We start from the raw sequence: 23,253 nt of genomic DNA on the forward strand, positions 1-23,253 counted from the left end.
TTGTTAAATATTTTCTGGGTCTTGGTAAATATTAATGGGAGGGATAGGTTAATTACCACGTACATTTTTATGTGGACCAGCTGTCTGCTCTGTCTGCTGTCAGAAATGAAAAGTCCTCTGGGAATCCCTCTGAGAAAACACATTTTGTCTTCTAGGAATAGAATGGCTTTCTTTTAATATCCTCTTCAACTGTAACTCATTTAGCTTATAAATCTTGACAACAGATTCTGGCCACTGATGTACTGTTTTTTGCTTATCTTAAGCCCTTTTTTTCTCTCCTTCCTCCTTGGATACCTTATACTCTGTGTTTAATGTGAGACACAGCTGTCTCTGCCAGCAGGAGTTCACATTCTGAAAATCACCAAGATTTATGCAACAGGTGTTCTGTGAACCCACTGTAATAACATTTTCTTCATGCAATGAAACAATATACTGGGCTGGGATAAAAAAAAAATCAAAATAAAAGAAGAAAAGATTTGCTGGCTGGAAATAAGATTTGGCACAACTTCAGCTTAAGAGCTGAGTTTTTCTTTTTGTCTTACAGGAAACCTAAATAGCTTCCATATAAGTGGATGGGTGAAAATAGGCAGGTAGAATATAAGTAAAGGATTGACAACCATGGGACAAGGCTTAGTAGCAGGAGGATAATTGGGAGGAATCTCCTTTTAAATATATGCATCAGTTGCCCCAGGGCCTCTTCTTTGAGTAGTCTGGGTACACTTACCAAGCACCAGAAACAAGGTCACAGACCAATGCATTTCAACCTCTTACAACTGTCAGTCCCATAATATTTTTCCAGTCCATGATATGTAGAGCCCTGTGTAGAAACTTTTAAGTCTAGTGGCTTTTGCTTTTGTCCTGTAGTCCAATTTAAGATACTTCAATTATCCACATACCATGAGTTTTAAACCATTGCTTGAGTCCTACAAGCCTCATGGATGACAGAAGCTCCTCACGTCCCCAAAAAGCTGAAAACAGCTACTAATGGTTTTTAAATATATGCTCTGTGTGTTTATGTATATATATGTAGAATATCATTATATTTAGATATAAGATACACAATATATATAGCAAAAGTGCCCCTGCCACCAGGCAGTTGCAGAGAGAGGAGCACTTTATGTGTTTTATTCAGTGCTGTAAAAAACATTCAAAATTTCAGTCAGTATGTATGTAAGAGACAGAATGACACTTGGTACTCAAGCTTTCAAATGGATCAGATCAACTGTCCCTCAGGAGACAGAGTTATAAGCTCAGGAAATGCTTGAGCACTTATCTCTGGGCTTTCTTCTGACAATGTGTTGGGAGGCAGAAGGTGGGGACAGCAAGAAAAGCAACCATTTCACAGGGGAAACACACACGTAAGTGGGTACTTCATACAGTACAGAAAATGGCACTCGAGTTCTGGGAGTAAGATCCTGCTCTTCACACCTAAAAGAAAGACAGATTTGATAGCTCAGAACCCTTTGACTTTCAGTCTGGACACATGTACCCATCTCCTGCCTCTCCCCAAGGCCAATGCCAAGTGTTTGAATGGCCTCAATTCACACTCAGGAGTAAGACAACACACCCCTGAGAGTTGTTCTAAGGACAGGTGGAGCATTTCACCCTGCCTTCCCTAAATAGGTTTATGACAAGAAACTTCAAGCAAAGAAAGACAAGAAGCCAAAAAAAGAAAGTTGGAAAAAGCCCTCTCATTGACTTACACACACATGGGTGATCCAAACAGTGATGATACAGAATAGATAAGACAGCGCTGATCATGACCATACACATCTCCTCAATGCTAGTAACATATTTGAAGTACAAAGTCTTGAATATTTTGTTTAAATCAGGGGATTCACTATCAAGGCATGTAAAGAAAAATGTGCCAAATAGATGTGACTAGGGCAAAAATGACGGAAGAATTTTTGAATTCCAGGCACTTCATGCTACTGTCTTGTGGACAGTGTGGACACCCAGTGGAAGACTGTAGTGCCCAGCAACTGAGCAGAATCCAACCTGGAAAAGTTCTGTGCAACTTCAAAATTATCTCATATCCCTTGCTCGATTACAGCTGATCAGTCAGTAAGGCAAACCCTTTCAGCAGGCACAAAGGAAGCAAAACCCTCCAAGGGTTACTGTGTACTGAACAACAGTATCAATAAGTTCCTGAGGGAAATAAAAAAAGCCAGCCAAATGTTGACTGTGAGGATTTAAAACTCTGCTGAAACATGTGTTTCACATTCAGGCCTTTCCTGTGAATTAGCTAGCTGTTCTGAAGGTACTGAAGATACATGAGAAAGACTTCAAGTACTAAACTGAATGGAGGGATTATATTTGTTAATACTGTTCCACACTGCCCTGAATCCCTGAGGATGAACAATACCTGCCTGCATATGTGACAATTCCTGTTGTGATTTGGGATTGACAATTGACCATTACTGTGCCTCTTTGCTAATCATGGTGCAGCCACCAGCACTAAAAGCATTCACCATTACTCTTGTTACTCATTCACTTGGAAAGACTGCAGTTCTTATTTTTTTAATTTGTTTTACATTGCTGAATTAAGCTTTGACCTAAGAGTTATTTTACCATGCGGAACTCACATCAATGAGTAGCAGACCTTTGAGAGGAAGCAATTTTCTGCATATTGGAGGGAAAATGACATAAGTGATTAAATATGTATATGTCCTTAATGATACGTGTAAATACTAAAAAAACTATTGTGCTGGCAATGGTATTTGATAACCAACACCCCTAAAACCCACTCTCTCACTCCAACCAAAAACCCTTTTACAACCAGCTGAAAACTCTTTAAAAACAGAACAGAACCCCACAACAAAGAAAATTGAACCTTTGGGCTGAGTTTACCCCCCTACAGAAAAATCACAGGTGGTAATGTTGATTGGGTTGGAGGCAGGAAGTATACAAATACAGTTAACATTTTTGCAGAACCAAGGAGACTTTTTTGCTGTTGAAGATTGTCTGTAAATATCTTAAGGACAATTTATCAATGTTAGAGTCTTTCTCACTGTTATCTCTACTTTCTTACAATGACAGCTAATTTAATGCTTAATTTTAAGACTGTCTTTGGTTTCTAATGTATCTGTGAGGTGTTTTCTTTGACTTAACTGGCCAATGCTATCTTGGAGAGAAAAATAATCCGTTTATTTGTTTCATTGCAATATTAAGACAACTATTGTGTTTCTGTGGTGGTCAGAGGTGGCTATGGACTGCTTTCAGAAAAAATGATTGGGCCTTCAGATGCATGAAATGCTGAGACCTCATGCTGCCAGTGTCAGTCACAGCCAGCATGGTGGCAGCAAGACCAGCTCAGCTGCTCAAGTCACAATGGCATCATTTGCAGGAGGCCAGAGGTGGGTACCTCATTTTATGCTTTCCATTCCTAAATAAAGCCTCCTTTCCCACTACATGGTCAGACTCTGGAGGCTGCCTCAGTCAGGGTTGCAGTGCCAACAGCTCATAGCTCATCACGCAGCCGAGACTGCCAGCAGCCACGCTGTTCCTGTGGCCACGCTGGCTCGGTGGACACCATCCCTGCACAGGGATGTGCTGCAGAAGATGCCCAGCCAAGCCCTGCTGCAGTGGGAAAGCCATAATGCACAAGCACAATTGTTTCCTAGCAGTCTCAAGCACCACCAGCTGACAAGGCAGGCAGGATCCCCAGGCAGGTTCAGCTTGTGTCATCCCATCAGTAACAGTGCAAACCCTCAGCTGCCAGGGTCCTTCTCCTGCTGAGAGCCCTCAAGGTCATGGTAAATGGAAGCTCTTTGGCCAAAGATGAGATATTCCTGCAAGGAATGTATGTAGTGCAAGGGCAACCAGAGGTGCCAGACGTTCCCCTATGCTCAGTGCAGCAAGCACCATGCTTGGAAGCAGCTTGGCAGGGTCCTGAGTCTCCCAGCCCTTGCACAGCCCAGCCCAAGCCCTCTCCTCACTGCCTTCTCTGCCTTCAGAGAGGGAGCACACCATGCGTTATCCCCTGGTAGCTCATCTCCCTTTTAATTACATCTCCTGTCTTCAGACAACAATTATTGCTGTAGGGCCATGGCCTTGTGGTGGCAGTGAGAAAGGCCGAGCAGAAGGTCCTGTGTGGCTCCAGGATGATGTTCAGATGGATGCCCTGTCAGAGAAACAGCTGGCAATATTATTTGCAAGTGGCTCACCCAGGAGCCACCACCAGCTGACATGCTCCCCCTCTACCCTTAGCCCCTCAGACCTGTGCCCTCTGACTGGACAAGCAGGGAGATATTGGCTCCAGCTTCTGCAGGAACACTCCCACACCAGCGTGGGGATGGAAAGGACATGCTTCCCTCTCAGATGTCTGACAGCCAAAAGGGACCAGGCACCTGCAGCAGGGACAGTTCTAGGACTGGCCAGGCTCTGTTCCACCAAATGTGTCTGGACTCCGACAAACACTGGAGAAAACTCAGCCCTGCTCTCTGCACCTGTCCTGGCACTGCCAGCCCCCCACGTGCCTAGACAAAAGGGCAGGCTGGAAACCTCTAAAGGAGCTGGTGAAGAAGGAGCCTGACTCACCACTGAAGCTCCAAACAGTCCTAATGGCAGCAATAGAGAGCACGGGGGAAACAGGGCAGCAAAAATAAATAGCTCTACTCTGGAGGAAGTTCTGAACATTTTAGAGCTTGCAGCTGGGCAGCTCTTCTGGAAAATGTTTTAATACAGGCAACTAAATGTTTTCCCTGGAAGTCTGCACTAAAACTGGATCTCTTGAGTGAGACGATGCATTTTTTGGGCAGTAATTTGCTGATGCTATTTCAAAAGTGTTGAGGTGGTTCATGTACAACTTCTCTCAGCATCTCAATCATTCCATTTTTTATGCTTTGCATTGTGGGGATGGGCTTGTTCCAAGTTTTTGTAGCTCATAACACAGCAGTACTACACTGGCTTCTCAGTGTTAATACAAAGATAAAACCCTGCAGCAGAATCACTTCTGCACTAACATGGTAACCTCGTTCCAAGTGGTAATCAATCCAGCCCTAACTACTCTGTTTCATCAGGTCACTTCCCTTTGGGAAACCTCTCCCTCTCCATAACAAAGGCATGGAGACATGCACACAAACACAAGTCCACCTTTATAACAAAGGAATGAGTGATAGGCTTCCTTCTGTCTTTTTGCCCTATGATAATTGATTAGCCATCGGGCAGTCATATACTTGAGTCCTTGCCATACTTCTGGAAAGAACAAGATTTCTCACAGACATGGTAGATGATACCTTCAGAGCATTTTAAGTAACTAAAGGTATTTGTGGCTGGGGATGTGAAATGATGATGGTAACTTGGCTGCAGTGTTCAAGGGTCACTAAGGATCTGAAGGTCTTTTGCTTGGAGATCGTTGCCTCTCCAGGCTGCTCTTCCATGACTCACTCGACAAACCAACCTTGTTGCCACAGCCAGGAGGAAATGATTCATGAATACTGACCTTTCCCCTTGCCACCCCTGCAAAATGAGGTCTGTGTATAAGCACTCCCAGAGCTGGAGCCATGGGAATTGCAACTAGATAAACCATCCACTGACGGCAACATAACGCAACGACTTCCTTGCCTCTGCTAATGGTGGAGATGTTTGCTGTGAGCCAGGCACACTCACAGGAGAACATAACTGGGGCAAAACAGACAAATTAGGCAAGGAGAAGGTGACTCAGAACAGGGGAGGTTGAAAAAGAAGGGTCAGAGCTGGATGAAATCCCTCAGTATCCTCTTTGCAGATACATGAAGTCAATGTCTCATAGAAAAATAGACATACTTAACAAAACTGATATCCTTCATGCCACACCCAGTCTATGGGATTCACAGTGCCAAGTCAGCAGTCATTAAAGAATAATATTGCTTTTTTATTTGCAACTTCCTCAGGACACAGGATGCCCAGCCTTGGGTTTGCAGCCTGTCATCGACCTGTTGCATAATCATAAAGTGATGAGGGGCTGGGACCCAAAGCACTCAAAGCTCAAGCTCCTGTCTCAGGAGTGGGTGCAGCAGATGGGAGGCAAATGCAAAAGGGAAGGATGGATACCTCTTTGTCTCCCTTCAGAACCATCCTCATGACCCAGGAGGTGCAGCGAGGCGGTGGTCTTAGGTTGAGAGTCCGACTAGCAGGAGGGGTGACCAACAGCCCACTGCAACTGGACGAGCACCCCTTGGCGTCAATGGCCTCGGGCTGTGCTCACTGCGGACGGATTCGCTGCTATGCCAACGAGATAGAGGAGTCTGGACACTCGCTGGGGACTGTCAGATTTATTGTAGAACCCAACGTGTCAACCAGAGAATGATCCCGAACAAGGGGTGCAACAGGGTTATAAAGGGGGGAGGTATGCAAGGGAGGGGTTTACAGAGGACCAATATGGGAAGATAAGGGAGTGAACCTAAGATAATAGACATTAAGGGAAAACCAGTAGATACAATGTAAGGGAGGGGCCCCGGAGCCCTAGCCAATCATGCCTCCCCAAGAGGAGAAGATTCTGGTAAACTAGGTGGAGTGGGGGGTGATTGACTGGGCCCAGGGAGGAGAAACAAGTCTACTTAAAAGGGAATGAGGGGAGGGGAAATTATATAACTCAAGGGACTGACAGTGACAGTGGCAGGAGTTACTAGGGCAACCGAATAATTGACAACACAATGGCGGGAAAAACTGGTGAGGGCAGAACCATTACAGAAAATGGGGGAGCAATACAGAAAATAGGGGAGCAATTAAACAAACTAACAGAACACACTACAACAAGGAGGTCCTCCCCACTTCTAGGCAGACCTCTCATTGAAACTTCCCAGTTTAAGCATCCCAGAATTTATTTCACTCCAAATAAAAGATGGGCAAAAGGATCAAGACTTTTTACTTCTTTATCACACCATCTTGGGCTCCAACTCTGTTCAGCAGAGCATTATTCCAGGTCCTGCAGCATGCCTCATGCAGCTATCACCAGAAATGTCTAATTAAACTAGTAGGAATATCACCCAGACCTGGGAAAAGAGACTTGCTCCTTGGTTTTAAGTCCACTTCTGTGAGGAGTTGCCACGGAGGAAGAGAATAATGGCAAAGTGCTCACTGTCCTTTAGTGAGAGCTGCCTCTAATGATATGGCATCTAGGTACAAGCTGCTCTTCAGGTACCAGATATAACAGGACCTCCACCTTGGGACACAGGGAGTGGACAGATGGGATAACAGCCAATGTGCACCCACAGGGAAAGCTGCAGGCTTTACAGGTGGGACTTCTCTTCAAGTTGAAGCGTTGGGGTGGCCCCAGCTGCAGCACATAGCTCTGGCCAGCCTGCAGTGGGGCTGGCAGCCAGTCCCCAGTGTGGCAGGCTGCATGGGCAGTGCTGTGCTGGAGTTTGGGGTGGCAGCGCGCCAGCATTGCCCTGGCTTTCCCCCAGGCAGCCAGCTCCTGACCACCCAATCCTACATGTGACAGCACAAGGGCACAGACTTGCAGGTAGGGTGGGGCATGTAGGACCATGCAAAGGCACGTTAAGGACCTTCTCCTGCTCCCCGTGCCCTGTGACAAATTTGGACTTCCACGTTTTTCCCCCAGCAGTGGCAATGTTTTTGCATAGGAGGCAGCAGCTGTGAATCCACCCCAAGTGCAGGGGGCACAGGGTGCTGGCTGCCCAGGAGCAGCAGCTGCCTGGCAGAGCATCCCCAGGCAGCCATGTGGGTGGGACAGTGCCACCTCCTCCTCCCTGGTGTTCCTGGTGGCAAGCACCCCCCTGCACAGCTTTCCTGCAGGCTGCGTGGGACAGCTTGTCAGGGCTTGCAGGCAGACTCAGCAACAGCATAAATACAACTCTCGTGGCAAGGGCTGGCTCAGAGGCAGGGGGAGCAGCAGAGGAGAAGACAGCTCAGTAATTATTTATGCTGCACAGTGAAAAGAATTCTTAGGCAGCGGTTGGCAAGCAGGCAGAGGTACCGAGATAAGCCAGGCTTCGTGGTTTAAGAGTTCTGGGGAGCCAGTGACCAAGAGCAGCATTCCAGCCTCTTGGTGCCATGTAGACCCATCTCTGCCAGTATGACAGAGGTTTACCTTCCTCTCTGATGTTCTCAAAGCACATTCTCAACTGCAGCATCCTGCAGAGAAATGTAAGTAAAGAGAAAGATAGCAAACTTTCATCATTATTGAACAATACCTGTTTTGTTGCCACTGACAAATGTTGAATTCCCAGAGACAATTGGGAAACTGGAACTGTGTTGAAATGGCTGGTGAAGACTGGGACCTAGGCCAGTTGTCCCTTCATGGGTGCATAACTGGGTACCATGTGCCAGTGAAGCTCTTTCTTCATTATCTAAACAAGCGCTGGAGTTCCTTCTGGGACCAACAGGACTCATTTCTCAGAAATCATCTTATCAGAGGGTGAATACTCAAATATCTGGTACCTTTCTCTTTGGGTTCCTAAGTCTCCTCCCAATACCTGAGTACCTATGGCAAACTATGACAAATGTAACTGATTTTTTTTTAAACATATTTTTCATATCAACATATTCCCAAGAAGCTTTTGATATTAAAAAATCTCAAGCTTCCCATTTTGATCACATATTTCCTGAAGAGGCAAGTCCTTCAGTGAAGTCAGTGACATTCTGACACAGATTTCAACAGTGCCATAATTACATCTCTGGAGCTTTATTCTTTATTTTCCTGAATGCCCCATTCACTTTAGCTGTTCTAAATTTTTGGAACAGTTTAATCACTGCTGTTAGCATGGCAAAGGTGGCTGCAGCAGAAACATGTTCACCTGGGGCTGAAGGGATCTCCGTGGGTGGTGCCCACCTGAGGAAAGCCAGGTCTGGTCTCCACTAAAGCTTCCACCAGGGTGTTTTGAAGTCTCCTAGAAAGACTCCCTCAGAAATGGGCTCTATCTGGTTACGAGGCCAGGGAGGGGCAGGGAGAGGCCTTGGTGTCCCATATCCTGCAGACCTTTCATGGAGCGGCTGTGTTTGAGGGCACTGTGTCTCAAGCCATTTCACTAATATGTCGCTCCCACCAAAGGCCCGGGGCCCTCCCTGTGCCCCTGGGTAATGCTCAGGCTGAAGAGCAAATGTTAAAGTACGGTGTGTCCTTCCCCTGGGCCAGCCTGAGATCAGATTGCCAAGGAGGCCAGGCTGTAAGTCAGAGGAAGGAGGGTGAGTTATGCAGCCCCTGCACCATCCACTTTCCATCAACGTGCCAGCAACAAACCCAACCTCTGCAGAATAGCCTTGCAGGGTGCCAGGTCACCAGAGAGGAGGAATCCTGATGTGTCTGTCAGGGACTCACCTCCTCTGTGGGCAGCTGGGCTCTGGCACCTGCTGTGAGCCCTCTGTGCTCCATCACACCCATGGGGTGCAGGATTTCCACTGCTGTGCACACTTCCATGCACGCTGAAACACAGGGGTTAATTTCTCCAACGGAACAGACCCAAGGGTTTTGAAATCATCCAATATGAAAAATTCAAACCTTTCCTTTGTCCTGAGCTGCAAGATGTGACAGCTTGTCAAGGGTGGGCAGCTACTGAGCATCTCTGGCTGCTGAATAGACTAATTTTTCCTCATTCCTAGCAGCACACTTGCATGTGTTCTGTGAACATGAAGGAACTGAACATCCCTGAGTAGGTTATGTGCAAACCTGGGGGCTGGAGATCTCTTTGAAGCTGCTGACAAAATTAAGAGCAAGGTTTCTTGGAGAAGGGAGGCGAAGTATACAAAAACTGAGCTTTCCTCTTCAGAAAGCTAGTAAAGGATGTAGAGGGCTGGAGAAAAAGAGACAGGATTTATAAAAGCTGAGGATTTCATGGGTTGAGAGTGGACAGCAATTAATACAGTTTGCTGCAGTTCTGAGCTATTTAGCCCACTGGCATTGTAGCATCTATAGCAACACTGCTAAATAGACCAGCAGTAGTAAATTTAAGATACAGCTTTGCAATGCCATGTAGTCAACATCTGGGAGCTGAAAACAGCTGTATCCTGGTATATATCCTCCCCTTTGTGCACAGGAAGAGGGGTGGCCCTCATGAGTGGCCCTAAATCTGGGCTAACCCTGCCGGCTCCAGAGAATGCTATCAGTGCAATCAGAAGTCAGGCACCTGCATAAGAATCATACTAAACAAGACCTGGCTTGCATTGCCTCACAAACTGGGAATTCTGTGTTATAAAAGCATTTTTCTTTTCCAAGTGGTACATACAAACCTTGCCACCCTGACCTCTCCCAGGCTACAGGTCAGTGAGGTACTGGATTTTACAGCAGCTCTGTGAGGTCTGGACTGGAGAAAGGCCACACACAGAGTACTGGCAGACCCATTAGGAGTATCACAAAAATACCCTGTGCTCTCAGACCATTCCTGCTTTTCAGTGCCCCGTAACTCCTGCCTGCAGCACAAGGGCAGTGGTGATGGCGGCAAAGGCAAACCAGCTCTCACCTTAATCAATCACATGTGGAAAGCAATGCTGGCAGCTGGGAGAGGGGGAGACCCATCCCATCCCCTTAATGTCTGTGAATGCTTTCCAGTGACTGCAGCAGAGGTGTGGCATTAAAAGACCTTCCTGAAGGACACTGGTGCAGAGTGCTGCTGTAGGGCTTTGCCTCCAAGTACCCCTGGGCCAGTTCAGTGCAGACGGTGACAGCTGAATTCAGAGCAAGCTCCAGCTACGCCAGAATTTCATTTTACAAGGGCAAATCTAGTGGAGGATGGCTGCATAGAGACTGAGCAGAGGACACAGCTGTTGCTGCTCCAGGGCTACCATAGCTTTAGGAGACGCATCAGCAAGGGGCACAGAGTGGGTATGGGAGCAGCTGCTCTCATCGCAGGTCCCACAAAACGCTGCACGCTCAAGGATGAGGAAAAGAAAAAGGAGGCTGAAGAAAGACAAAGCATATCCAGAGCTGAGCAAAAGTAAATTACTTCTCCCAAATTCAGCTTGATTTAAAGTTTCAACTTTGAGTGAAAAAAATCCTTAAGAGAATATTCTGAAAATTAACCATTAAATCTGCTTAGATTCAGTTAAATTAAAATATTAGGAAATCAAAGGCAGCAAAATGATGTTTGTAGGCATGACAGATTTGCAAATACATATAACCTTTACTTTTATGCAAGCTTTGCATGGTGTTAGATCTCTGCCATTGCCCAGACAAAAATGAAATATTATATTAAGGTTACTTGCATAAGCATTCACCCTTTTGCACCATGTTTCAGCAGCAAAAGACATTGCTGAGGATTTTCTACAGTCAGGAAAATTGATTAAGTTATTTAGAATTTCTTTTGAGAAGAAAATACCCTTTGGTAGGTGGCTCTGTGGCTGAAACCAGCAGAATTAGGGAAAAACTAGGAAAACCCCAACCCTGCAAGTGCCACCAAGCGTGGATGCTATCGTCCCACCCCTGGGATGACTAGCACCCAGCCCTGGGGAGCTCTGTCCTCAAGGTATGTTTACCTTGCACCTTCAGCTCAGAGCACCAACTTCCCGCAGCCCAATTCAAGAACATGTCATTGCAGCTGTTTCTGAGCTTATCAGCACCAGAACTGCAGGTAAAAGGTGTTCTGCAGAGCCCTGTGAAGCTTTCAGACCTCACCCAGCTGCTCATTGCAGTGTTAGAGCTCACAGCGCCCTGGTGAGGAATGGCAGCACAGGTGAAGCTGCCAGCAAGCCAGTGGCATGACACAGCCCAGGGGGCTGGCAAGTGCCTTCAATGCATCCATGACAAAGCTTGTTCTGTGGGGCAGAGGCCTTTGGAGCAAGTGTGGCCCAGGAAGGCTCCTCTGGTCAGATGTACCTAGCAGAAGGACAGAGGTGGGTCCAGAGCCCACCCATCTGGCTGCCCCAAGTCCCTCTGGGAGGCAGCTCCTGTCTGGGGAGCCCCTCCTCAGCCTTCTTCCCAGATGACTAAGGATGAAGGCAGGGTGGCAGGCAGCTGATTGCCCCATGGCTGCAGTTTCACAACTCCAGCCATCTGTGGGCCAGGACTGCAAGCTTCTTAAGCCCTCAGGAAAACACACGGGAACACTTTCCAAATTGCTTGGGAGTGACTGTAGCAGCTTCCCTGGGGCAGCAGAAGCTGAGTTCTCCTTTGCAGCTGCTGCTCCCAACTGCCTGGGCTAATCTTCAGCACAGGAACAGGCCCACCTGTCATCCTCTCCACTAATGCAAGCTACACTTTTCTCTTAATGAGGAGGGGGGTGGAGGGGGAAAATGGCTAATTGTTCATAATTAGGAACAATTATAAGAAAATAATGGCCTATTTCTAGGACCATTTAATATGGACCATAAATACATGAGCATTGTGTTGTGGTGTCTTACTGCCATCTCAGCCATCAGATACCCCTCTCTCTTTGCACCCAACAACTCAGCTCGTGCCTGCAGAATCGCAGTGTTCACTATGGGTTCTGCAGATGCATAGGTCTGACCCTCCCTCTGACCAGAAAGAGGCCAACTGACCATCCCTCTCCATCTTCCTCAGTTCTGGAAGGACAGGCAGTTTATTTTAAAGGCCCAGCCCCCACCCCCAAAACAGCAGCCTTTTCCCAGGCCAGCTGGGTGCCCTGGTGAGGAATGCTGACAATCTGCTGTCCTGGAGCAGAGCTGTCAGCATTACTTCCCTACTGCTGAGCCCTCAGTCAACACTCACATAAAGGATAAGTATGCAGCCCGCTGCCTTGTGACAAGAGCTGTGACTTTGTTTAGGAGCCAAGCACTAGGAAAGAGTACCAGGGAAACGTGGCTTAGTGGAACAGGAAATATTAACAATCTGTGATAAAAATGAAAAAAGCAGCCAGTACACATTTAACTCAGCTGGAGGCACAGCTCTCTGACTGGCTGAGAGTAGCAGCAGCCTCCGAAGCAAACAATAAAGAATAGCTTTTCCAGTTCAAGGCTGACTTTTTTTCTTTTAAAAAAGAACAGTAATTTTTCATGTGTTCATCTGCATACAAGAAAAGCCCCTATGCAAAGTCATCTGCATATTGCAGTAGCTGCTGGCACAGGAAAAGTCAAGGAGTTTTCAGGTCCACAGATGGCTGAAGGAGCTGTTGTGAAAGCCCACAAAGATCCACTCACACAGCCCCATCACCATCCAGCAGCAAGCTAGGATAAGTGGGTTGGTTCCTACAATTTTGTCCACTAGTCAGTTTAGGTTTTTCCTGCTAGAAAAACAAGATTGGGATGAGTGTCTCTGACTAAAGGGACTTCTCTCAAAGCTCCCTCTTTCTGAGTGAAGTGGTTAAATGACAGAGAATAGTAGAGAAAGAAAATTATTTCTCCCCCCCTTTATTTTCTGTGTTTTAGTCAAAGCAGGTATCAGGCTGGAAAAGCTGCGTTAACACTGGATTAATATCTACAGAGTCCTTTCAAGTTATTATGGGACTGATAACCTCTCTTTGTCCTTGTAATCCACAGTAAAGAGAGGAGCTTAATTGCTCAGGAAATAGGGAACAACTCACAGATCCCTAGTACGCCGTTTGCACAATGCCTAGTGCTGGGAATAGCCAGAAGCTGATTTAATAATCTGAAGTCATCCAAGATTCTGCTAAATCCCAAGTGAAGCCCAAGTGTTTCTGCCTTGCTCTTGTCTCCGAGGAGCAAGTAACTGCAATACAATGAATCTTACGGGCTGGAACTTAGATGGCAAGGCAGTCACCCATTGAGGGCTCCATCCAAGGAGCCGTGGCACTGGCAGGGGGATTGGACACTGGAAGGTGTCTACCAAGCCCAGGAAATGAAGCAGGCTGTGCTGTGAGAGGCAGCCCTTCTCACACAGGGACAGGGAGCCTGGTATGGATGGAACACTGCTCTCTGGCTCCCAAGGCATGACCTTGGGCAGGCAGCAGCAGCTCTCCGGTCCCGAGTTTCCTCTTCTCCAAAACAGAGATATGATATACAAGTGGGCTGAGGGCCTTGCAGAGAGGTGCTATTGCTGGCACAGAGAATTATCATCCCAGGCCCAGCTCCAAAGCACACAGCAACATGGAGAGCTATTCCCTCAAAGGACCCTGGCTCTGGCACCCAACCCAAGCACAGGTTGCATGTGCTCTCTGAGCTGCAGGTTCACTGCTATACTTTTACCTTTGTAGGTACAAAAGTTCCTAAAGGCTGATCCTCAAAACCTGACAAAAATGAACAATAATGAAATAATCTCCTCCTAGATGGTATGCAGCCCAGCTCTTGAGCCTAAGTTACAATTGAAGCCATATGTACAGTCATAAATATCAGAAATATTTACAAAACACAGACAAGATCTTAAAAACAAAAGCAGTGATTTCTTCATCTCGCTGGAAGCCTTACAAAACATGGAGTAAATTGTCTCAATTGAAATATTCTGCTGACCACAGAGGGCTGTACGCTTCATTGTAATGGTTAGTCATTCTATACATATTTTCTGGTTTAGTTAATCTACTATGGTTGCTCACAAACTATTGCAAGGCAAAGATTAGGAAGCAGGGTCATTAGAAATTTTGTTTATCAGAAATCCACTGTAGTCATAGCACAATACAACAAAAAAGGTAAATCTAACCCCCATTCAAACAATCATTTCCCCTGCCCTGGTGGCTGGCATAGCCAGAGACATCTAAGAGAAGACCAGGAAAGGCTGCAAGAGTGGCTAATTTAAATTTCCTGTGATGAGCCTCTACTGGGATACACATCTCTGCTTTGATGTTTTTCTAAAAGCCTAAACAAAACCAAAAAAACCCCAAGCACTTAAGCACAGAAACCTCACCCCTGGCTTTTTCTACAAGTCTCCTGAGGAAAACTTGTAGGTACTGCAATGGAACCAGGCACAAGATCCATGCAGACTCCAGCTGGCAGTACAGCCTCACTTCCCAGTGCTTCATAGAGGAGCTGATGTCCCTTTCCTTGTAGATTCACTGTGCACCATTGGGCCAAGACTCCACAAGTAACTGAGCCTCATGCTGAGGTCCCAAGCAGCTCCCAGCTCCTTTGGGTGCCAGGACACCCTGAGGATGTTCAGCTCTCAGTAGGCCCAAAGGCACCTCTGCTCATCTTCAGCACAGAAGGCACAAAGCAACACTGTGAGAAGCGTGTACCAGGGTCCTTACTTAACACATCAAAAATCCCACACTGGAAAGGCAGAAAAAACCAGAACAAACACCCATGGTACTGTTCATGACTTTTATTTTTTTAACGCTTATTTCAAATATATAAAAGACTTAAGCTAAAAATTTTTATGATGGTTAATTTAATTTTTTTAAAAATGTGGATAGGTGTGGAAGTAATTTGGCACTTTCTAAAAAGGACTGAGTTGTTCCTGATAGAAACAAGCACTCAGAGGAGTAAAGGCTTTCATTGAATTCTGGTTTGGGTTCAATTACAAAGAAAATAGTTCAGTTTGAGGTGTGCTGTGAATTCAGTGAAATTGTATTCTGGTCTAGATTTCATCTGGGGGAAGGAGGACACACACACATTTAGATTGGCCTTCCTTTGTATTTTGTTTCGCTCAAAAAGCATAGGCTCTATTTCATCTTCCTCTCCCCGTCATTTAATTGGGAAATATGAAAGGGCAGAATGTCAGTGTTACCCTAATCACACACCATCGATACTGACACAGATCATGGGCAAAGGTCTTGCTTCTGGGGTTTTAAAACAAAAGAGAAGCAGCCACCATTTGTGAAAAAGGCCAACATCTGTCCCAGTCTGGAAAAATTCTGGTTGATTTCAATGAACTTTGAATCAGATCCAGATAATCTCTCTGTACCCCATATTGTACTTCAGATGAGAAAAACTTAAGAGAAAATGCTAATAAGACAACATCCCCTGTTAGGAAAATAACGACCTATTTTCTAGGACCATTTCATATGGACCACAAATACATAAGCAGTCTTATTTCACATCCTCTTAATTAAAAGTTAAAGCAGAGAAGCATGTATTGATGTACCTTTGTGAAGATATCACCATTGGTGCTGGAGCAGAAACAACCACCAATTATAAAACTCTTGTTCTATATTTATGTCCTTACAAAGACACTTACCACTGCTATTAAAAGCTTATAAGGGATACCTCCAACAGCTGTAAGGAACAGTGGGTCCTTGAATAGATAATAAATTTAGAGATGCTTAACTGACTTTTCAAAGCTGCTGAGCACCAGCACTTGTGAGAGGTCAGATCTTGAAGCTATAATTTGCATATCAATATTAAGTTCAAATGCCTATATTTTAGGGTGTTTGCTATTGAAAAGAGAACTTGTACTTTTTACAATAAAAGCCTTCTTATGGAAGAGGTTACTGACATCTCCCCAGTGAAGGCAAACAGCACCAACATGTCTAGGTCAATGCACCCTGTGTCCCTGAAAGTAATACACCTTCAGCAGATGCTTGGAAATGAGGACCTGCTACCATACAAATACATATCAGGGGAGTCCAAGACATCTGAGCAGCTGCATCACTACAGAGAGCCCAGAACAGCACATGTTTCTTGTTACACCTAATTTCTTTTCCCATGAAGAGAACAGGTCAGGGTTTATGCCAGATGGTGGAAGTGGTTTTTTTCTGGATTAATTTCAGGTTACTTGCAATTCAATCATAGTGCTTAAGATCTGAGAAAAAGAGAAACAAGGCACATTTAAGGCCTCCTAATGTCACACAGAGCAAGGCATTTACAGGTGACAGTGATGAGCCTGAATTCTGTGCCCCAAAGACCTGCTGTACATGAACTGTGACACTGAGTGTTACAGAAATCAGCTACACTTGGTGTGGGTGCTCACACATCACACACTGCAAGAAGCAAAACTGAGGACTCTGAATCTTATCATGGTGCTATATATATAAAGATTAATTGGAGCATCTGAGTGGGTCTTCACAGAGTACCTACCCAGGTTCAAAATGTTCCTCTTAGGCTCTTAGACTGAGCTTAAGACATTGGAAAAGCTTATACCAGGCTTTAATGATCACAAATAGCCCACCAAACAACCATTCTTCCAACATATTGAGAGCTCTTTCAATAGATACCTCTTTATTTGAAATGGAATGTATCTTGAAAAATATGAAAAATAAATCTTTCAGAAATCATTTATGAGTCATATTTACACACAAATTTTTTTTTGACGACACTGGTATTTCTGCTCACAAGAGGATATGCTAGAAAACATTTCGTACATCACTGCAGCTATAATTCAGAAGCTGGCATCTGAATACCATGAACCTTAAAAAAGAGGAATTACTTCAGGATGTCACAGAAACAGCATCCATTTGATCTTCCTTTTCCCCCAGTTCCTAAATTGTCTTGGTCACCACAGCTTGGATTTTCTTGCTAAATCCACCCCTTGATTACTTTTTTCTTTTTTATTACAAGTAATTTTAACCTTTTTATGAATGCTGTTCCCACTTTTGCTATCTATATCAAGCATTTGCCTGTGTGTGTTTTACCAGCATTTTTGTTTATTCTGTAATTAATTTACTTCAGCCACGTGCTGTCAGATTGCTTTCCGGGTTTTTTCTTTTTTTTTTTGGAAGAGAAAGGACAACTTAATTTATTTATCTGCAAAGCTCCAATAAGATGGAGCATGCTGTGCTGAACCTATTTTCATAGCCATTGCTTACAATGCAGTAACAGACAGTATTAAATCCAGATGTTCAAATGAAGACTATGTAGTAATAGAGGGGCAAGATGAAAAAAAAACCCAGAAGTACCTCTTATAACATCAAACAATTTCTTGGTCTAAAATTACTATCAGTCAAAGAAAAAAAACAAAACAAAAACAAAACAAAAAAAAAAAAAAAAAAAAAAAAAAAAAAAAAAAAAAAAAAAACACACAACCAAAAAAAAAAAACCCCAAAGCCCTAAAGTCCCCACACACCATGGAATTCAGAGTGTGAGAAAGCTGTCAGACTGTCCCCATCAGACAATTTAGCCTTATTACACTGACAGGGCATGAGCCACATGGTCCAACTGTCCCCAGGGAACCCCAGCCAATTTGTTCCCATTCAGTTTCCAGGAGACAGTTTGGAGACACAAGGGAAAAGTTTGATCCTTACACCCATCCCACCCACTCAAGCTGGAGGTATCAAGGTAGATTTTGTGATGTGACCACCTCTCACACTAGGAGGCTGGCTGACACCAAAGTTTCCAAACAGGCAACACAGCAGGCAATGACAAGGAACAAAAGTTTGTTGAACTACATCAGTCCAAAAGGTTTTCGGATCCTCCTTTAGACCAACTTGAAACAAGAAACATGACAGCGGGGTATTGACTTTAACCAGTGAAAAAGAATAGCAAATTTGAAATTAACATAGGTTCCTCATACCTTCATGTTAATTTTCTCACTAAAATGATACAAGTAGTTCCAGAAGAACAGTAAAATTTCAGCTTTAGACTACATCCACAGACTTTTGTGGCATATAGAGGCTTGCATCCACCGAGGACAAGAATAACTGCCTCTCTCAGAGAAATACATGTGTCTCTGATCAAATAGGAATTAATTCTCATCAGTTACATTTATCCTTCAGTAGGCTAAAATGCATTTTAGTAGGTGAGATCAGCAATACACCTGTATACCTGAAAAGATGGATTAGTTTCTCAGTAAACTGTAGTTAATCACTGTAAAGAGAGGAGCCAGATTACAGTCTATTTTGTGAGTCTCTGACTAGCTCATTAGAGAATCCCCTTGCAGCTCTAACATCCAAGCGTTAGCAGAATGATAATGGCAGATGTACAGAGAAGTAGAAATTGAGTGTTATGATTGCCAAGCCAGCGAACCTAATCCTAGAAGATGAGGGGCACCTTCAATTTCAATTAATGGCCAAACAGTGACTTAGTTAGGACAGCTGCAATCCACCACCCCAAGTTCACCACGCAGCCCTGGCGAGGGCCAGGTTGAAAAGAAGCGCTCGGGAGTATCTACAGAGCATTGTCAGGGCTTTGATCTGCACCATACCATGCTTTACTTGTCCAGATCTGTGACCCTGACACCTGGAGGAGGGAACAAAAGACAAGGGCTAGCACAGACCTCAACTTACTCCCTTACAGGACTGAACTTAATCTTAGAGTGCAGAGGAAGGGACCGATGGACACCATAGTGAATGCTAACTTCTCCCTTTGAGCATCACATCAGCTTTTTGCTTTAAACACTGACAGAAACAAGCTTGCACCAAGAATGTAAGGCTCTTGCTCATTTACACAAAAAGCGTTGGATGTGTAGCTTTAAAAGATTTTGTTTATATTAATGTAAATTGTAAAGGGGCCAAAAGCCATTTTCCTCACCACACTAACTGAAATAAATATCTCCATGGCATTGACATTTTACCTTGAACCAGAGATAATGGGCCACATCGCTCTGTCCTACTTGCAACCTCCCCCTTTCATTTAAACCCGAGAACCTGGGCAGCAGCAGCACCCGAGGTGAGGCAGCCACCGTCAGAAGGGCCCTGTCCTGGAAATGTCACTGCCCGTGCCCGACTGCCTCCTCTGCACTGGGCAAGGAACTCCAACCAGCATCGGCAGCCCAATCCCACTGACTTCTAAGAGGCAGAGAAACACACACCAGCTGTGCAATTAGCCCTTTGTTTTCCAACTTCATGGCTTCATCAACATTTTTAGAGGCAAGATGGCACGCCTCTCTCAACATCTGACAGTGCTAAACACCAAAATTAATCTAGTTCATCTCAGCTAGAGAGCAACTTTCAGCTTATAAAAACTGTGACCAAAATAATCCATTTGCACGCTAAAACATACATAAAATTATAAACTACAGACTGCTTTAATGCAAGACATTAAAAAACCGCCATGAAAATGCAACATGAGTTGAGAATCCAGATCACTCTGAAAACTGAGCGTGCAGAGGGAGCCCTGAACTTGGAAGCTAAGAAACATTCATGAACACTTCCCAGTCCTGGCCCACCAGCCTAGGATAGGAGCAAGCACACCACACAGACAGCTGGAATCCAGCTCAGATTCCTGTAGCACAAAAGAAGTTGGTCAGATTCCTTCCGCTCATACACTAAACAGGTTGGTTTCAATCCCAGAATGACAAGCAACATTGCTTTTTTGAATAGCCAAACATGAATAACTTTTTATCATCTTCCACCACGTCTAATATTAAAAAAAAAATCAATTAAGCCCCAGACTATAAGTGTCGTTCTCATTAGAGAAAATAGGTTTCATATGCAGTACAGGTTTCAGCCAAATTTTGAAACACACATGACATTTTCCATGCTGGTGGAATACAGTGTATTTTGGGTAAAAGATGAATAACTTTTTGTCAAATTGCACACAGTCAAAGTACCCAGAACTTCTCCCTTCTTTCAGGGAGCTTACATGCATATTGTTTTTTTTCTTTACTTTTTTGATACTGCCTACATTCAGAAATGTCTTGCAAATAAGCCTTAAAAAAAAAAAAAAAAAAAGGAAAACAAAACCAAAAGAAAACAACCCTAATAAATAAAATAAAATACATTAAAATAAAGTTACAGTACATCATGTCTCCTAGAAGTCCCATCGCACCAAAGGATCCTTTCCAAGGTTCATAAATAATGGATTTGAAATGCTTGTCGGCACCGAGGGCGGCAAAGCGCCAGCAGCAGGCTGAGGCTCGGGCTCTTGAGCCGCTTCTCTCCGCTCTACCCGCACCTCCGGCGTCCGCCCAGTTTCTGAGCCCCTGGGGCAGGTCCGCCACGAACGCGCTCTGTCCCTCTTCTCGGCAGCGCTCCTTGACCGTGACCTGCAGCGAGAAGAGAGCACACAGGGCACCCGTCAGGCGAAGAGGCGGCCGGGGCGGGCAGCCCCGCGGAGCCGGAGCGGCGGAGCCGAGTCCGTACCTGCGCTAGGCGGAGTTGGAGGCGCCGCGGAGCCGCGACCCGTGGGGCGCCGCCAGGTGCTGCTGCTTCTGCCGGGTGGAGCGCACGGCCAGGATGGCCTGGCGGTTCTTGTACTGCACCATCTGCAGCGTGATCGCCGCGTTCCAGCCCTGCTCCTGTGCGCACCGAAAGTCGATCTCTTTCCCCTCGGCCATCACCACCGTGAAGTACACGTACTTGCCCTTCCGCTCCACACAGTCCACCGTCTTCATGTTGGAGAAGTGAAGCTCCTTGATTTTGGCCGCCGGCTCGGCCGGCTGCTGCTGCTGCTGCGGCGGCGGGGGGTGCTTCGGGGGGATGAGGAGCACCCCCTCCTCGGTGAGGATACAGCGCTTCTTCTTCCAGAGCTGCAGCAGCCCGTCGCTCCTCTTCTCCAGCATGCCCTCCTTCACCGCCTTACAGCCGCTCTCCAGCATCCTTCTGGAAGGGTTCGACGGCCTCCGCCCGCAGGGGCTGGGCTCGGGGTGCAGGCGGCACCAGCCGAGCACTCTCCGCCGGGCGCCGGCTCCGAGGCGGAGGGCCGGGAGCGCCCCGGCCCGCAGGAAGCGGAGCGGCTGCCGCCCGTGCCGCGGCGTGGCGAGCGGCGGGCGCTGCCGGTGCGGGCGGCCGGGGTTGTCGGCGGGCTTTTCCCTCCCCTCCCGCTTTTGAATGCGCCTCTCCCACCCCAGAGTGACACCCAGCGGAAAGAGCGGCTCCTCCCGCCCGCCGGCCGCGGGGAAGCCCAGCGCGGAGCGAGCGGCGGAGCCGGAGGAGCGGCGGGGCCGCCCGCCGGGCGGGGCGGGACGGGGCGGGACGGGGCGGGGACTGCGCTCCCCGGCAGCGAGCCCGGCCCGGCTCCCCGCCCGGGGCTACGGCACCGCACGGCTGCGGAGGGAAGGGGATCCCCGCTGTATTAACCAGCGCTAGAATGATACACGGAGATTACCAGGACACGGCAAATGCCCCAAAGTGCTCCTTTGCCTTCCTCGGGGTGTTCCCGCACTATTTAGTTGAAATGTAGTTCCTCATCCTGCCTCCTTGGGCAAGAGCAGTAAAGGGTCCTCTTCTGCATGTTTTCGATTCAAGCCCAGTAAAAGACTGCCAGTTTCCAGCGGAACCCTGATATTTAAGCGATCATCGCCCCATTAAACAAAAGAAAGCAATAACCGATACAAGAGCTTGATTCCTACCCTGGCCTGGGGAGAAGCAGCTTCAACTGTACATATAAAATAAATCTTTACCTTCTGCAGCAGTTTGAATAATGTCTAAAGAAAGATATCTGTACCACTGCCCTAAGGAAACAGCAGGACCTCAATGCATGGAAATTGCAAAAACAAACTTGGGGAAAAAATAAACCAACCAAACAAAATCAAACTGGCAAGCAGCTAAGAGCTTTTTATCACTCTGCTTTTTTGCCACACATTTGCTTATTGTTTGGATTATCCCCCGAGGTTAGCTTTTGAATAAATGAGTAAAAAAGTAAAGTGACCTAAGGTTAATATGAAACTATTTCATTCTTAATCCTCTGATGTATTAGATGTAAATCAAAATCCCACATAGCTGAATTTGGCTGACAAAGCCAATGTAAACTGAATGCTAGAAGTTTCATACTATGTCTGAGAGCACTGTTTTTAAACATACATTTATCATGGCCATAAAAAAACACTCCTCACATCAATCTTGTCAGCTAGGAAGCAGATCATGCTGCAGCATGTCCTGTGTTCTAACAGATTAGAGAAAAAAAAATCAAGAATGATGATAGCATCAATGGAGTTTATCTCTGATAACATTTTTAAAAGGGTTTCCTCTTATAATCTTTTCCTCTTGAAGTTCAAAGGTAATTTTGATAAATTGCTGAGGGGTAAACAGTTTAAGGCAATAAAAGCAATTAAAATTTAGCTGGTTTACCATTTTCAAGGTAACTGGAAAACACTCAGGAACAAAGGCAACTTGACTAGCCATAAATTAGGCAGAAAAGGAAATCAATATCCTAAACCATCCATTTATATAAAGAATAGTCCCTTCTCCTTAGAGCTGAATGGATAAACTGTAAGATACAGTTCATTCTCACAACCATTTTATGCCTATTTTAACAGAGGCAAATGCTAATTTTCAAAAGATCTGAATACCATTCACCAATTGCCTCCACCAGCAGTTCACAGCCATTTGAACCTAAATTCCTTGCACAAATATCTGTGTCTAAATACAAGGTGTCTCAAAAATAGTTTGAGTTAATTTGCTCCTGATGAGATCTCTGCTCATGTGACACACTATCTTGAAACTCTCCTACTAAAGCAAACTGGTTAAAATGCATTCACCTATATAGAGCAGCTTAATAAAATACTGAGTTTATGTAAGGCATAGGACACTAGGCTAAACCTACAGAAGACCAATTTCTAACAATTCACCTGTTCAGTTTTGGTTGCTGCTCCACTGCTGCAAGCGAGCAGCCATTTGATTCCAGGTAAATGCACTAACCAGTAGTGAGGAAACTCAC

At 45.6% G+C, this 23,253-nt stretch overlaps 1 protein-coding gene across 1 annotated transcript; it reads right to left on the reverse strand.

Annotated features, from left to right (window-relative positions):
• Window positions 1–16,909: 16,909 nt before the first annotated feature.
• On the reverse strand, window positions 16,910–21,383 carry PHLDA1 (pleckstrin homology like domain family A member 1). The gene is made up of 2 exons (XM_059472708.1): window positions 20,739–21,383; window positions 16,910–20,641 (listed from the first exon to the last, which is right to left on the reverse strand). The coding sequence occupies exon 1, from the start codon at window positions 21,191–21,193 to the stop codon at window positions 20,744–20,746; it is 450 nt and encodes a 149-aa protein (XP_059328691.1). The 5' UTR covers window positions 21,194–21,383; the 3' UTR covers window positions 16,910–20,641; window positions 20,739–20,743.
• Between the last annotated feature and the right edge of the window lie 1,870 nt (window positions 21,384–23,253).

The sequence above is a fragment of the Ammospiza nelsoni genome, chromosome 5, assembly GCF_027579445.1.
Source record: "Ammospiza nelsoni isolate bAmmNel1 chromosome 5, bAmmNel1.pri, whole genome shotgun sequence".
Taxonomy (NCBI): domain Eukaryota; kingdom Metazoa; phylum Chordata; class Aves; order Passeriformes; family Passerellidae; genus Ammospiza; species Ammospiza nelsoni.